Below are 14,960 nucleotides of genomic sequence, written 5' to 3'. Positions count from 1 at the left end.
TAAGCCTGTCTTCTGTGAACACTCATCACACAAGGCTGATCCTCGTTCGAGGAATCACCTGAGGCTTGAATTCCAATCTCGAGTTGCCTGATCGCCGCATTTATTTATATCGCCGCTATACTGATCCACCTTTAGTGGCCCCCTGGTCATGAACTAGCTAGCATAAACTAGGTAAGTGACCATTCAGAGGGACTCTTCCACATGTATTTCGATGAAAGAAAACAAGTGAAGCATAATATTGATAAGGTTTAGAGAGTTACATATTAAAAATGTTTTATATATATATATAGCTAGCTAGAGCTACACTTACCTGAGGAGTGTGATCATGCCTTCCAAGGTGAGACCACTGGACTGATCTTTACGTCGAAAGCCTCTCGAAAATGTTCTGTGATTGGTCAATCACTGCAGTCAATCACTCAATGCCCACTCGAAAATGCTCTCTTGTGATTGGTCAATCAATCATTGCATGCCCGCCCTTCCCTGCACTCTCACATCCAGCTTTACAAGTTACACATGTGTTTTGTCCCAAGCCGACTGCAAGAAATGGGACTCAACTCGAGCAGCGAAAGTCGCGAATCTGCCAGTGCAACTTTCAAGATAAAACTGCAAATATTTATTGTACAAGTTCTCAAATCGAATCTGCAAGTGCAACTTTCAAGATACAACTGCAAATATTTATTGTACAAGTTCTCAAATCGAATCTGCAAGTACAAATATTTATTTTACAAGTGCAACTTTCAAGATACAAGTGCAAATGTTTATTATACAAGTTCTCAAATCAAATCTGCAAGTGCAACTTTCAAGATACAAGTGCAAATATTTATTTTACAAGTGCACATTTCAAGATACAAGTGCACAAAACGAACCTACAACCTCATGAATAAAGTCCCATATCTATCGTCATAGGAACCATGGTTCCGTTCGTTCCGGGAGGAGGCGGTGCTACGTCAACACGCCGGATGTTGATGATTCACAATCAGCAGGAACAGCTGAGAGAGAATAACAAAGCGACGTCGACTGACTGAAGGAACAACTCTCATTGTCACAAGAGCCAGGGCTTTGAAGAAAGTTCAAACGACGACATAACCGTTTGGGAACTGTTTGGGGTTGTAGTAAAGTCACAATAGTCGAGAGTTTTGAAAACGGTAAGACTGTCGCGGATGTTGACGTCGTGGTCAATGAGCTCATACTTTCCCTCTGGCTAACGTCGGCTAGCTAGATGCTAAACTCAATACAATACTAGCTAGTTATTTGCAATGAACTTGTCCAGTATAAAGGAAATAAGAATAATTTGATTAAATACCTTTACATTGTGGATGCAGTAAAGGCCATCTTGATGACCTAATGTGGATTGAAAGAATGTATGTGTGTGCCTGCTTGGGTTTGTTGTGTAGGTTACCCAATGGATAAATGAGGTACTGCTTCAGGCACAGTGACAGCTGATGTAATGTAGATTGTGTGGTGTGATGTTTTAACAGATGCCTCTTATTTCAGAGAGAGGTTAACTCTAACCCTCTCCGTCCCTCTGCCTCTGCAGGTGAGTGTGAGACTCAGGAGGCCAGTAAGCCATGGGGCGTATCTTCCTGGACCACATCGGCGGCACGCGCCTCTTCTCCTGCGCTAACTGTGACACCATCCTGACCAACCGCTCTGAGCTCATCTCCACCCGCTTCACTGGCGCCACAGGCCGGGCCTTCCTCTTCAACAAGGTACGCCGCCTACACACCACCATGACACCTGCCTGCTTCTACCACAGCAGACTAGTGTTTATAACGGAAATGTATTCATCAGTGCTGTTATCAGGTTCTTTTTTTTCCAAGTCTTTTTTTTCTGAGTGGGGCAGTCCCACTCATATTTTTCATTTTATTGAACAGATACAGTGAAGACAGACAGGAAAGTAAGGAGAAGAAGGGAGAGAGGGCATGTCAGCAGGGCATGGGTCGGATTTGAACCCATGTCGACATGGGCATATGTGTGCACTGTAGACCGCAGTGCTAGACCGCTGGACCACCCCAGGCCACGCTGTTATCATATTCTAACTGTGTGTGATAAGGCTGCATTTGCTCTGCCTCTGATCAGGTGGTGAACCTGCAGTACAGCGAGGTGCAGGATCGCGTGATGTTAACGGGCAGACACATGGTACGAGATGTCAGCTGCAAGAACTGCAACAGCAAGCTGGGCTGGATCTATGAGTTTGCCACAGAGGACAGTCAGCGCTACAAGGAGGGCCGCGTCATCCTGGAGAGGGCGCTAGTGAGGGAGAGCGAGGGCTTCGAAGAGCACGTCCCCTCAGACAACTCCTGAGCAACCCCCCCCCCCCCCCCCCCAACCACCCCTTTATCCCCCCTTCTTGTCCTTACCCCTGTGCCTCCACACCCCCAATCCCAGACTCTGGTCAATGACACCGGGGGCCCCCCCCCCACACACCTTTTGCCCACCTTTGATCTCGATTGGCTGCATCTGTTGGTGTTGTCTTTGGCTTCTCCTAAACTCCTTTTCAGAATACCTCCTGTCACTTAGAGACTCAAACAGAGGGGACCCGCTTTCACACACTATGGAGTCCACGCACTTTCACCCAGGATTAGCAACGCATTTGCACACCGTTAAAGGCACGTACATGTTCACACACATCCACACGCATGCTCAGTTGTAGAAATATTCGTTCGGCATAGTTTCACCATGATGTTTGAACAACTGCAGGCAAGAGTACAGTATTGTCAAAATCAAGAGACGTGGGTGTATTTTACAGCAGGTGTTAAAGACATGGGCAGAAATACTGTGAAGTCTGTCAACTTGACTCGCGTTGCTACTAGCTGACACAGAATAATGCACCCATGGGGATGTTGTGCTGTGTGTCATTGTTGGGCTTCAGCTGATGTGTGTTGTTGTGTTTTCAAACCCTGTCCTGATGTCTGTGTGTATTTGTCATTGTTGTGGTCAACTCGGGCTGTCTCGTCTCTTGGAGTGCTGTCATTCCAACGCCCCCCAGTGTCGTGTGGCATTGCATGTAGGAATATGTCCACTTGATGTCTGCTGTGTCACATGACACGTCAGAATGCACCATGGCAGTCACTTTGGCAGACTCAAAAGCTCACTTTCACATTTGATAACCTGAGACTAGACAATATGTTCAGGATGGATAGATACTGTGCTTGGGCGTGCATGGTGAGGAGCAACATGTCACTTTGAGTCTTGTCAAGACCATGCGCATCTCCCCACAAGAAGTCCCCCTCTCTCTACTGCGTGTGTGAGTTAGGAATGTGAGCAAGGGCTGTGTGCGTGTGTGTCTGTGTGTGTGTCTGGAGCAGGGTTAAAAGATGCCCAGAGACTAGCGGCCTGCTGGCTTGGCCTTAACATGAACCTTTGCTGTTATTCCCAGCCCCAACAGCCAATAGGGAGGAAGGGAGAGATGCTGTCCCCATGGCCTGGCTCAGACTGGGGCCTCCCATGTTCTCCCTGTCCTCTGCCCAGGTCAACATGCAATAGGTGGACATGACAGATTATCATTTCATTGATAGATAGATATTATTGTTATCATTTTATGAATAGTTATTATTATCTTTATTGCATTATTCTTAGTAGAGTTACTATTTTATTCATTTGGTGAATTTGTATTGCTCTTTTATTGTTTATTGTTGCTTTTATTATTTTCTTTGATATGAGGTTTGAAAAGCAAGATTGTCTTTTTCCTTTATTGGCCTTTGGCAAGTTTTCCTCTGTAGTGATGTTTTCTGAATAAAGTGTGTAGTCTTGCTGAAACTTGTCCGGCTTCATTCTGTCACCCTCTAAGAGAGAGAGATGTTCTAGTGCGTCAGTCTCTGGTGTAGTTCAAGCTTTAAAGCATTGGATGGCAGCAGAACATAGGCTACACATGCATACATGTGTTATGTTCTTATAATGTCTTGCTTTTCCCCTTTCTATCTAGGGGATTGGCTGAAAATGGGTATAAAACATTCATTCATTACTATTATACTATCAGGTGCAGTTGACAGAAATTTAGCTTGGATTTGATACCTCCTTATACAACAGTTAGTTCCGACCAAGTCATTTGATTGGACAGGAGGCATTCCATGAGTTACGATATACAGTATAACAGCACTGGGACTTTTAACTATATGTATCACTCCACCGCACAGATGTTCTACTAAATGACCGTTGATTAGACTACATGTTTGTGTTCACGTTACTAGGCAACCGTCCATTTGAAGTTCAGTTGCGGAACTATTTTTTGTTTATTTGTATGATTAAATAAACAAACAAATCATAATTTGTTGTCGCTTATGACTGTTAACTAATAAATCGCGCTGTAGAACTGTTGTATAAAAGCAATATCACACTCGAGGTCGTGCTGTTATACTGCCTGCGGCCTCGTACCTACGACCGAATCACAGCCGTGCTGATATTCAGTATAACACACTCCCTCTCGTGTGATATTGCTTAAATATACCACCATATTCTCCCCACAGGACTCAGGATTTGACCCAGCACCTTTCCAGCTGCTGGTTCACCTCCCTGAACTCTAGGCTACCCCAGAAAAATATACTACATCAGGAGTAGTAAGCAATGAACAATAGTTAAACTAGTAGTAGGAAACACTCATACAACATTGTCATACAAGTGGAGCACATCAGGGCTGATGCAGAGAGTTGTTTCCAAGTTAGAGAACAAAAAAACAAGAAGTGGTTTAGGGTTAGTTGCAGCTGTCATACATAAAAGGAGAGAAATTCACAAAACTAAGTGTACAATGTGTGTGTGTGTGTGTGTGTGATTCTGATAACTACACGGGCATGACATGTATTGCATGTGCAGTAAATAAGCACATTCAGTTTGAATTGGCTTTGGTGAACAGTCAGTGTTGTTGTGTGTTGTTGTCCCAGACAACTGAGCCAGAGAGGATGACGGCCATGTGGACACACTGGGGCAAATTATTCCAATAGCAGAGGTTGGATAGGTCAGTCTAATAGGTTAGTGTTATAATGGGTGGAAAAGACCCTTCCATACAACATCCAAGAGAGATGTGTCATTGCAACCTGCTCGCCTTATGTCTCACTGAATGATGGCATGTCTGTGTATCGTGCCTCCTTCCACCCACTAAAGGCTGTCACGTAACCACTGTTCCTCTATACAGGTGTAGAGAGGATGATGGAAAAGAAGAAACAAGCTGGTGTAATTGCATCCCTAATTGGCTTATGAGTCACAGTCCCTGCTAGGCTATTTTTTGAAAAGCTTGTACCAACCTGGAATCTTTACCCACTTTGTGATATATATAACCCATACTGGTTCCAAAAATGTCAGCATCGTGACGCTGTGATGTCAGATCACACCACAGAGCAGGCCCGGTGCCAGAACCAGCATGTTGGTAGGGCCATTGGCTGCAATTCATGACATGACCAATGTATGTGGATGGTGGTTTATGTTGCTTAAGCGCTAAATAGATAGTATATGGACCTACAGTAAAAACAAATAGGAGATAAAAAAAATAAAAAAACATTTTGAAAAAAAGTTCTTAACTTTTGAATGGGGTGGCAAGATGCCACTGCCACAGAGACTCATGCTTACAGACATAGCTCATTGAGCTAACTGCCCCCTTTCCACCACACACACACACACGATTGGCATCATCCCGTCAGCAGTAAATAAAACAATTTGGCATGCTTCCCATTGACATCACTCTACATCATGTTGCTAGGGAACGGAGTAGTCAACATTAGTTGCCACGGCAACCCCACTTCACCATCCAATCCTTCGTCCTCTGTGTGTGTGTGTGTGTGTGTGTGTGTGTGTGTGTATGTGAGCTCACTATAGCTCAGTGTTGTGTATGAGCATGCAGGGTCTTGTTGACTCATTCACTGCAGTAAGGTTTAGGACTACTCCAGAAGTGCTTGACTTGTAATAATATACAATGTTGTTTTCATGCTTGTTCTACAGTACGTATTAGACTGAAATTGCATTCTGTGAATCCCTTCACATAATAGAATCATCCCTGTAACCTTTCCAAATAGAATCTTGTCCAAATTAACATTGTTAATATTGAATAATATGAATTAACATTCATTCAGGAGGCCTGGGTGACTCGCATTGAATTATGGACTTCCTCCTCCTTAACTCTGATAAAAATGAATTGTTAGACATTGGCCCAATAAATTAGATTAGTCCAAGTTCACAGATATGGCTCTGAAGACGCTCACATTAAGTATACATGCAGAATAGATTATTCCCACCTATGCAACATTGCTAAAATAATATTCTCTTTCCAGTGTTAGACACACAGCTTTACACAATCTCTAACTGGAACCACACATTAGTCACTGAACTGGCTTCCTAGGTCATGATTGATTTAAAAGGGCTCCTAATAACTTTTAAACCATTTCATGGGATGCCCTGTATACCAGTTCATGCCCTTCCATCCTCTGGGGTAGGAGACTTAAGTCATCAGCCAAACAAAATGGCAGACAGGATGGTAGGTCTTTTTCCTACAGAGCAACACCACTTTGGAACAGCCTGCCAAACCATTTTAGGGAGTCTGAGACAGAAGTACATTTTAAAATCATGATTAAAGATTTTTTTACTTGTCCTATTTCTACCAAACATTTTTTAACCATTGTTGTTACTATTTTCTCTGTATGCCTGCCTGTAATGTGTAAAACATAGTCTCCTAATAGACCAATAACATTAATCCAATCATTAAATCATTAGCGGAGAGTCAAGCATCTTTGTTGTTGCTTTATCTTCTTTGCTCTTTGTGAAGCGCATTGGGTCACATTTTGGGAGAAATGCACTATACAAAAAAATTAAATAATAGTTTGATTTGATACAAACCAGAAACACAGCATATAGGTTGAAATGGTGTATATTTATTGAACAGCGTGACTGAGAACAGTTGCCAGTTAAGACTTACCTGAGGACAGTGATTGTAAAGAAGTCCAGCATCAGCAGTTGATTGTAATATGGACAATATTGGACATGGATAAAAGACAGAATGAATGCAAAAGACAGAGAGAGAGAGAGAGAGAGAGAGAGAGAGAGAGAGAGAGAGAGAGAGAGAATGCATGTAAGAACAGAGACAACAGACAGAAACAAGAAAACTGATGAGAGAGAGAAAGAAATGTGTCAAATCCAGCAGGTTCAGGGGTTCTAGTCTGAGAGAGGAGTATTTGGTAAACTATTGACATGCTGATGAGCAAATTGTTAACTCAGTCCATCACAGTGACTCGAACCAGCCCCTACATTTGAACAACAGGGCCTCTTATTTTTTTTAAACAAAAACAAAAAAACACGAACTCAAAGACAGCCTTCTACTGTAAATGATTGGTTCATAAGACTCTTTTTTTTTTTTCCTATACAAAAAAATCATAATTTGACCTGCAGCGTTGAGGTGGTCAATAGATCGGACAAGTGCAGTGTCATACAAATGGTTCTAGATTGTGCAAGACAAGCCGTTGGGCTCTCTCTATTCTATGGCATGGGTGGAGGTGTCGTCGAGAGCAACGGCTAGGCTAAGAGAGCAGGTCAAGCACTGGCCTAATCTCATGCTCCCGTTTCTATTTCTTTTTTTCTTTTTCTTCTTCTTTTTTTTGGCACAATCGGTGCAGCTTTCTCAGCTTTCATTTGCTAATTGAATTTAGCACATGCCAGGTCGCACTGATGCCAGTTCCCTAGGGAGGGGGGGGGGGGGGGGGGGGGGAGGGGGGATGGACATGGGGGCTTTTTGGGATCAGGGTGAGTTTTCCACTCCAAGTCTGGTCCTCTACGCCCGCCTGTACGCTGGGTGGTTCGGCTGTCCCCTAAGGACATTCTTCCATCCACCCGCAACACACTCTTTGACTCGGTTCTGAGACAGAGCAGGAAACTTAAGCTGTTTTTAGTCAGTTGCTCACACTTGGATCTCTGATGCATGACGCATGATAGCGTTGCTGCAGTCCAGAAGTACCTTGGCAACGTTACGCGGACCACCTGACCTGGGACAGTACAAGTACATTCTGTTGAGTTTCTTCTTACATCATGACTGATTCTCACCTTTGGCATTGGCGTGCAAATGGTATTCTGAGCATGCATTAAAAACCTTCAGGTCTGCGTACCAACAAGAGTTAATCAATGAAGAAACGCTGCTGAACTCATCTCTAAGAGCTACATGGACATGGTGCAACAGTGGCTATATTGTCTGAGAAAATATTCTGATTCAACGTTGGTAAACAATGCTACACTTCCTATGTATATGATTGACTAAAACACCTGAACTAATATCATTTTTTTTTCATTTCCTATTTTAAATCAGTTCATCTTCCTGGCTTGTGATTGCTAGTGGTAACAGTTACTCATTTGGCTAGACTATTGGATAATCTAGATTGGCTAAGAACAGCACAACATTGGCTAAAATGTGTCAAGTTATCACAGTATACACATGTAATGTATGAGTGCTGTGCATTATGGCTCTGATCCATCACTTAAAAACAAATATATACATCAACCAAGGGAAACAATACAAAACAATACTAACAATAAAATGTTTAAAACATGTAAAATATCTGAACTAAAACTTAGTATTCAATCTTCCATGGACACCTTGTGGCACCCAATAAAAACATAGATAAAACATTTTTGAAATAATAACAAAAAATAAAATGGGTAAAGGGTTGTCCTTTCACTGTAGAGGATGAGGAAGAGACAGTGACTGTAGGATACAGCAAGACACGTATAGGCGACAAACACAATGCAATGACGCCGGTGAGTCTCTTCAACCCAGCACGGGCATTTTTCTTTTTGCTTTTTTTTCCAAAGCCAGTGCTAGAACATTCAGCTCGTCCCCATTTGTTTCCCTGCCTCTTCAGCCATGAGGTATAGCTCACCCCACTGAAGCCATGCACCCTAACGGGGTCACCCCCCCTCTCCTCCCTGTGAAGCCAGGGAGGGGTGGAGTCAGAGTAGGGAAACCTCCAGTTCCTCCACTGAGCCCCCTACGGAGGAAGGACTCAGCCCTCAGCATCTCTAACCACTGACGTCTTCCTCCCCCCCCCACTTTCCCCCCCATAACATCCTCACTCCTTCTTTTCATCCAGCACCTTGTTCTTCTCCTCCCGGGCCACGGAGGCCCAGTAGCGATGGCAGGCTAGCTCCAGCACCTCCAGCCCCCCTACCAGCCTCTGCTGGGCGAAGAACATGGCCACCGTAGCCAGGAAGTAGAGACGCAGCGGGGCCCACAGCCACAGGCCGGCCAGGCACAGGGCGATGAAGCTGCTCCAGTACAGCAGGGAGGCCGCCTTGATCAGGCTCACACGGAGCTCCGTCTTGCAGGGGGGCACGCGGCCCCGGCCGTCCCTGTCGAAACCCCGGGGCTGGGCCGAGTAGAAGTCCCTGAGGCGGCCCTCCTTCTCCACCCAGCGCTCCTGGCACCACGCCTGCAGGGCCGAGGGGGAGGAGGGCAAAGCAGAGGCCGGGTAGCGGCGCACGTGGAAGTGGATCTCGCGCGGGAACAGGCCCAGGATGAGGTGGCGCTCTGTCTGGGGGATGTTCTGAGGGTAGGCCACGGTGATGTCATGGACGGCATCCAGGTTGTCTCCTGACGACGGAGGGAGGGAGGAAGAGGAAGAGGAAGGAGAAGAAGGAGAGATGGAACAACATCATCAGACAGGTCGACAGGCGACACCTAGATTTCAACCACAGAGTTTGTATAGTCACTGAACACAAGGAACACCTGTTCAGCTTCTCATTCATTCTGTAATGGCATGGGGAATGTTTTCTTGGCACACTTTGGGCCCGTTAATACCAATCAATCATCGCTTGAATGCTACAGCCTATTTGAGTATTGTTGCTGACCATGTGCATCCCTTCATGGCCACAGTGTACCCATCTTCTAATGGCTACTTCCAGCATGATAATGCACCATGTCACAAAGCAAAAGTCGTCTCAGACATGAACATGAAACAATGTCTTCTTAGTGACCGTATCTGAACCTAAAAGAGGAGATTCACAGCTTGAAAGTGCACCTGGAAAATCGGCCAGGATTTGCATGACACAATCATGTCACCATGGACCAGAATCTCAAAGGAATGTTTCCAACATCTTGTGGAATCAATGCTGTGAAGAATTGAGGCTGTTTAAGTAGCAAAGGGAGGCCCTGCCCATTATTAGTAGTGTTCCTAGAAAGTGCTAGTGAGTGAGTGTATTTTCTTGTGTTCGTACTACAACCTGACTCCCCTACCACACACAGTCTGACTCCCTACCACACAGCCTGACTCCCTACCACACACAGCCTGACTCCCTACCACACACAGCCTGACTCCCCTACCACACAGCCTGACTCCCTACCACACACAGCCTGACTCCCTACCACACAGCCTGACTCCCCTACCACACACAGCCTGACTCCCTACCACACAGCCTGACTCCCTACCACACACAGCCTGACTCCCCTACCACACACAGCCTGACTCCCTACCACACAGCCTGACTCCCCTACCACACAGCCTGACTCCCTACCACACACAGCCTGACTCCCTACCACACAGCCTGACTCCCCTACCACACACAGCCTGACTCCCCTACCACACACAGCCTGACTCCCCTACCACACACAGCCTGACTCCCTACCACACACAGCCTGACTCCCCTACCACACACAGCCTGACTCCCTACCACACAGCCTGACTCCCCTACCACACAGCCTGACTCCCTACCACACACAGCCTGACTCCCTACCACACAGCCTGACTCCCCTACCACACACAGCCTGACTCCCCTACCACACAGCCTGACTCCCTACCACACAGCCTGACTCCCCTACCACACACAGCCTGACTCCCCTACCACACAGCCTGACTCCCTACCACACACAGCCTGACTCCCCTACCACACACAGCCTGACTCCCTACCACACAGCCTGACTCCCTACCACACACAGCCTGACTCCCTACCACACAGCCTGACTCCCTACCACACACAGCCTGACTCCCTACCACACACAGCCTGACTCCCTACCACACACAGCCTGACTCCCTACCACACAGCCTGACTCCCTACCACACACAGCCTGACTCCCTACCACACACAGCCTGACTCCCTACCACACACAGCCTGACTCCCCTACCACACAGCCTGACTCCCTACCACACAGCCTGACTCCCTACCACACACAGCCTGACTCCCTACCACACACAGCCTGACTCCCTACCACACACAGCCTGACTCCCCTACCACACAGCCTGACTCCCTACCACACACAGCCTGACTCCCTACCACACACAGCCTGACTCCCTACCACACACAGCCTGACTCCCTACCACACACAGCCTGACTCCCTACCACACACAGCCTGACTCCCTACCACACACAGCCTGACTCCCCTACCACACACAGCCTGACTCCCTACCACACACAGCCTGACTCCCCTACCACACACAGCCTGACTCCCCTACCACAGCCTGACTCCCCTACCACACAGCCTGACTCCCTACCACACACAGCCTGACTCCCTACCACACACAGCCTGACTCCCCTACCACACACAGCCTGACTCCCTACCACACAGCCTGACTCCCTACCACACAGCCTGACTCCCTACCACACACAGCCTGACTCCCTACCACACAGCCTGACTCCCTACCACACACAGCCTGACTCCCTACCACACACAGCCTGACTCCCTACCACACACAGCCTGACTCCCTACCACACACAGCCTGACTCCCTACCACACACAGCCTGACTCCCTACCACACACAGCCTGACTCCCTACCACACACAGTCTGACTCCCTACCACACAGCCTGACTCCCTACCACACACAGCCTGACTCCCTACCACACACAGCCTGACTCCCTACCACACACAGCCTGACTCCCTACCACACACAGCCTGACTCCCCTACCACACAGCCTGACTCCCTACCACACACAGCCTGACTCCCTACCACACACAGCCTGACTCCCCTACCACACAGCCTGACTCCCCTACCACACACAGCCTGACTCCCTACCACACACAGCCTGACTCCCTACCACACAGCCTGACTCCCTACCACACACAGCCTGACTCCCTACCACACAGCCTGACTCCCTACCACACACAGCCTGACTCCCTACCACACAGCCTGACTCCCCTACCACACACAGCCTGACTCCCCTACCACACACAGCCTGACTCCCTACCACACACAGCCTGACTCCCTACCACACACAGCCTGACTCCCTACCACACACAGCCTGACTCCCTACCACACACAGCCTGACTCCCCTACCACACACAGCCTGACTCCCTACCACACACAGCCTGACTCCCCTACCACACACAGCCTGACTCCCTACCACACAGCCTGACTCCCCTACCACACAGCCTGACTCCCCTACCACACACAGCCTGACTCCCCTACCACACACAGCCTGACTCCCCTACCACACACAGCCTGACTCCCCTACCACACACAGCCTGACTCCCTACCACACACAGCCTGACTCCCCTACCACACAGCCTGACTCCCTACCACACACAGCCTGACTCCCTACCACACAGCCTGACTCCCCTACCACACACAGCCTGACTCCCTACCACACACAGCCTGACTCCCTACCACACACAGCCTGACTTCCCTACCACACAGCCTGACTCCCTACCACACAGCCTGACTCCCCTACCACACACAGCCTGACTCCCTACCACACACAGCCTGACTCCCTACCACACACAGCCTGACTCCCCTACCACACACAGCCTGACTCCCTACCACACACAGCCTGACTCCCTACCACACAGCCTGACTCCCTACCACACACAGCCTGACTCCCTACCACACACAGCCTGACTCCCCTACCACACACAGCCTTACTCCCCTACCACACACAGCCTGACTCCCTACCACACAGCCTGACTCCCTACCACACAGCCTGACTCCCTACCACACACAGCCTGACTCCCTACCACACACAGCCTGACTCCCCTACCACACACAGCCTGACTCCCTACCACACAGCCTGACTCCCCTACCACACACAGCCTGACTCCCTACCACACACAGCCTGACTCCCCTACCACACAGCGGAGGCTGAGTGAGGATGGTTGGCTGGGAGGACCACACCTGCCTGCCAGCGCAGCAGCCAGCTGCTGTACAACATGAGACAGCTGATATATAAATAGACGACAGGGCGACAGAGAACTCAAGACAAAGACCACCTACATAACAACCACTAGGGTGGAGGGGGGTGAGGTAGAGGGGAGGGGGGGTCTAATGACATCATTGGGCTTCAGAGCACCTGCTCGGCGAGTGAGAGCCCACGCTAAGCGCGGTATTTAAGACCGCTGGAGAGCTGCCAGGATTAGCTCACAGAGTAACGGGAGAGAGAGAGAGAGAGAGAGAGAGAGAGAGAGAGAGAGAGAGAGAGAGAGAGAGAGAGAGAGAGAGAGAGAGAGAGAGAGAGAGAACGCCTCGGGGGTGTTGGAATAGGTGACGGGCCTGATGAAGTATTAGTCTGAGACTTGGAAAGGAAAACAGGTAACCACATTCTGACAGGGGTTGTAAATGATCCCCCCCCCCTGACCCCCCTGAGCTGCAGGCTATAGGCATAACTACAAGCTGCGACAGGATGTGTGTCTTTATGAAATGTGTTCCGAGGGTCAAATGATGCTGACTTGGTTACGAAACAGTAGCCTGAAACAATAGCCTGAATACTGACCCAACTCTCTCGTCATTAACCCCCCTATTGACTATGAGGAATGTTCTAAACTTCCCCCCCCAAAAAAAAGATCGAATCTGTCCTTTCTTAAGTTGACCCCTGACCTTTTCGCAGTGTATCCACGATGAAGGTGAAGCCGGTGGTGCGGGGATGAATCACGTACTCCAACTTAGGCAGGCCGTTCTTCTCTGCAAAGGCGTCACTCCTGGCTTTGGTGTTGTCTGCAGGTGGACAAGAGGGACCCAGATGGGATAAGCATCTCGTATCCCCCCCGAATACATTGTATACACGCACTCTATTCTGAAATGTTTTAATTGTGTTGCGTCTTTGACACCCAAGTCATTCAAACTGTAAAAGACAGGGATCAATTCATTCAAATGAACATTTCAGGCAAAAGAAAGAAGAAGAAAAAAGATTCCAGCATAAAAATATATCTTTTTTTCAATACATTATTACTAACACTCCTATGCCACGCAACGGGGAACATATGACCACATACGACATCCTCTTGCTTGTGCTTTGGGGACATGAACACTTCTATGACTGTGTAGCTATGTGGTTGATCATGTAGGTCACTGGTCTAGAGGGAGCCCTGCACCTGTGGTCCCTGATTTATCCCCCCCCCGCCCGGGGCCAGAGCTCTGTCACCGACACAATCCTCTCATTTAATAAGGCTTCTTCACTGGACGGTACATCCAAAAGGGGTCATGGAAAATCTCAGGGGGGGGCTTAAGTGCACCCTGATCCAAATCCAACCACCTGTATAGACAGTTAGGTGTGTGTGTGTGTGTGTGTTTTCTTTTGTGTGTGTGTGTGTGTCTCTGTGTCTGTGTGTTCGTGTGTGTTTTCTTTTGTGTGTGTGTGTGTGTGTGTGTGTCTCTGTGTCTGTGTGTCACGGTGTCCGTGAGTGAGTGTGTGCATCTGTGGTTCTGTTTGTGTGTGTGTGTCTGTGTGTCTAGGTGCGTGCGTCCGTCCCTGTGTGCGCAGGGCGTACGTCACACTGAAAGACGTCACACACACAGCTGAATCTGTCCCTGGATCATCATCTCATCTCCCAGGAGAGCTGCGGTACAAAGCCAGTGCTAAAGGGCTTAGTTGTCTGCTTTAGCGAAGGAAAGCTGAGTACCCTCCACGACGGGAGCTAGCAATATACCCTGACATCACGGCTAAAGAGAAGTCAGCTCATCCCTCCCTTTTAACAAAAGCCTGGAGAGGGACATTAGGTGTGACGCACACATGACCTAACCAGCCACTGTAGAGGTTCCCCTGTGTGTGCGTGTGTAGGTCGTCACATGACGTG

At 48.1% G+C, this 14,960-nt stretch overlaps 2 protein-coding genes across 2 annotated transcripts in view; one reads left to right on the top strand and one right to left on the bottom strand.

The window, feature by feature from the left end:
- Positions 1-1,033: 1,033 nt before the first annotated feature.
- Positions 1,034-2,304, top strand: ypel5 (yippee-like 5; the record flags this gene model as incomplete). Its single annotated transcript, XM_080538138.1, has 3 exons — positions 1,034-1,145; positions 1,538-1,709; positions 2,080-2,304. Exons 2-3 carry the CDS (start codon positions 1,569-1,571, stop codon positions 2,302-2,304), a joined length of 366 nt encoding a protein of 121 aa, XP_080394264.1. The 5' UTR covers positions 1,034-1,145; positions 1,538-1,568.
- Positions 2,305-9,035: 6,731 nt separating this feature from the next.
- Positions 9,036-14,960, bottom strand: part of lclat1 (lysocardiolipin acyltransferase 1) — a gene marked incomplete at its 3' end in the record, with an annotated part of 13,925 nt that continues 8,000 nt past the window's right edge. The window contains exons 5-6 of the mRNA XM_080533540.1: positions 13,765-13,881; positions 9,036-9,556 (exon numbers count right to left, since the gene is read on the bottom strand). Coding sequence (XP_080389666.1) covers positions 9,036-9,556; positions 13,765-13,881 — 638 coding nt within the window. The remainder of the gene's footprint in view (positions 9,557-13,764; positions 13,882-14,960) is intronic.

This window comes from Nansenia antarctica (assembly GCF_963989245.1).
Source record: "Nansenia antarctica genome assembly, chromosome: 1".
NCBI classification, from domain to species: Eukaryota; Metazoa; Chordata; class Actinopteri; order Argentiniformes; family Microstomatidae; genus Nansenia; species Nansenia antarctica.
Note: the sequence above shows the minus strand (reverse complement) of the source record. Positions and strands in the feature narration are given on the sequence as shown.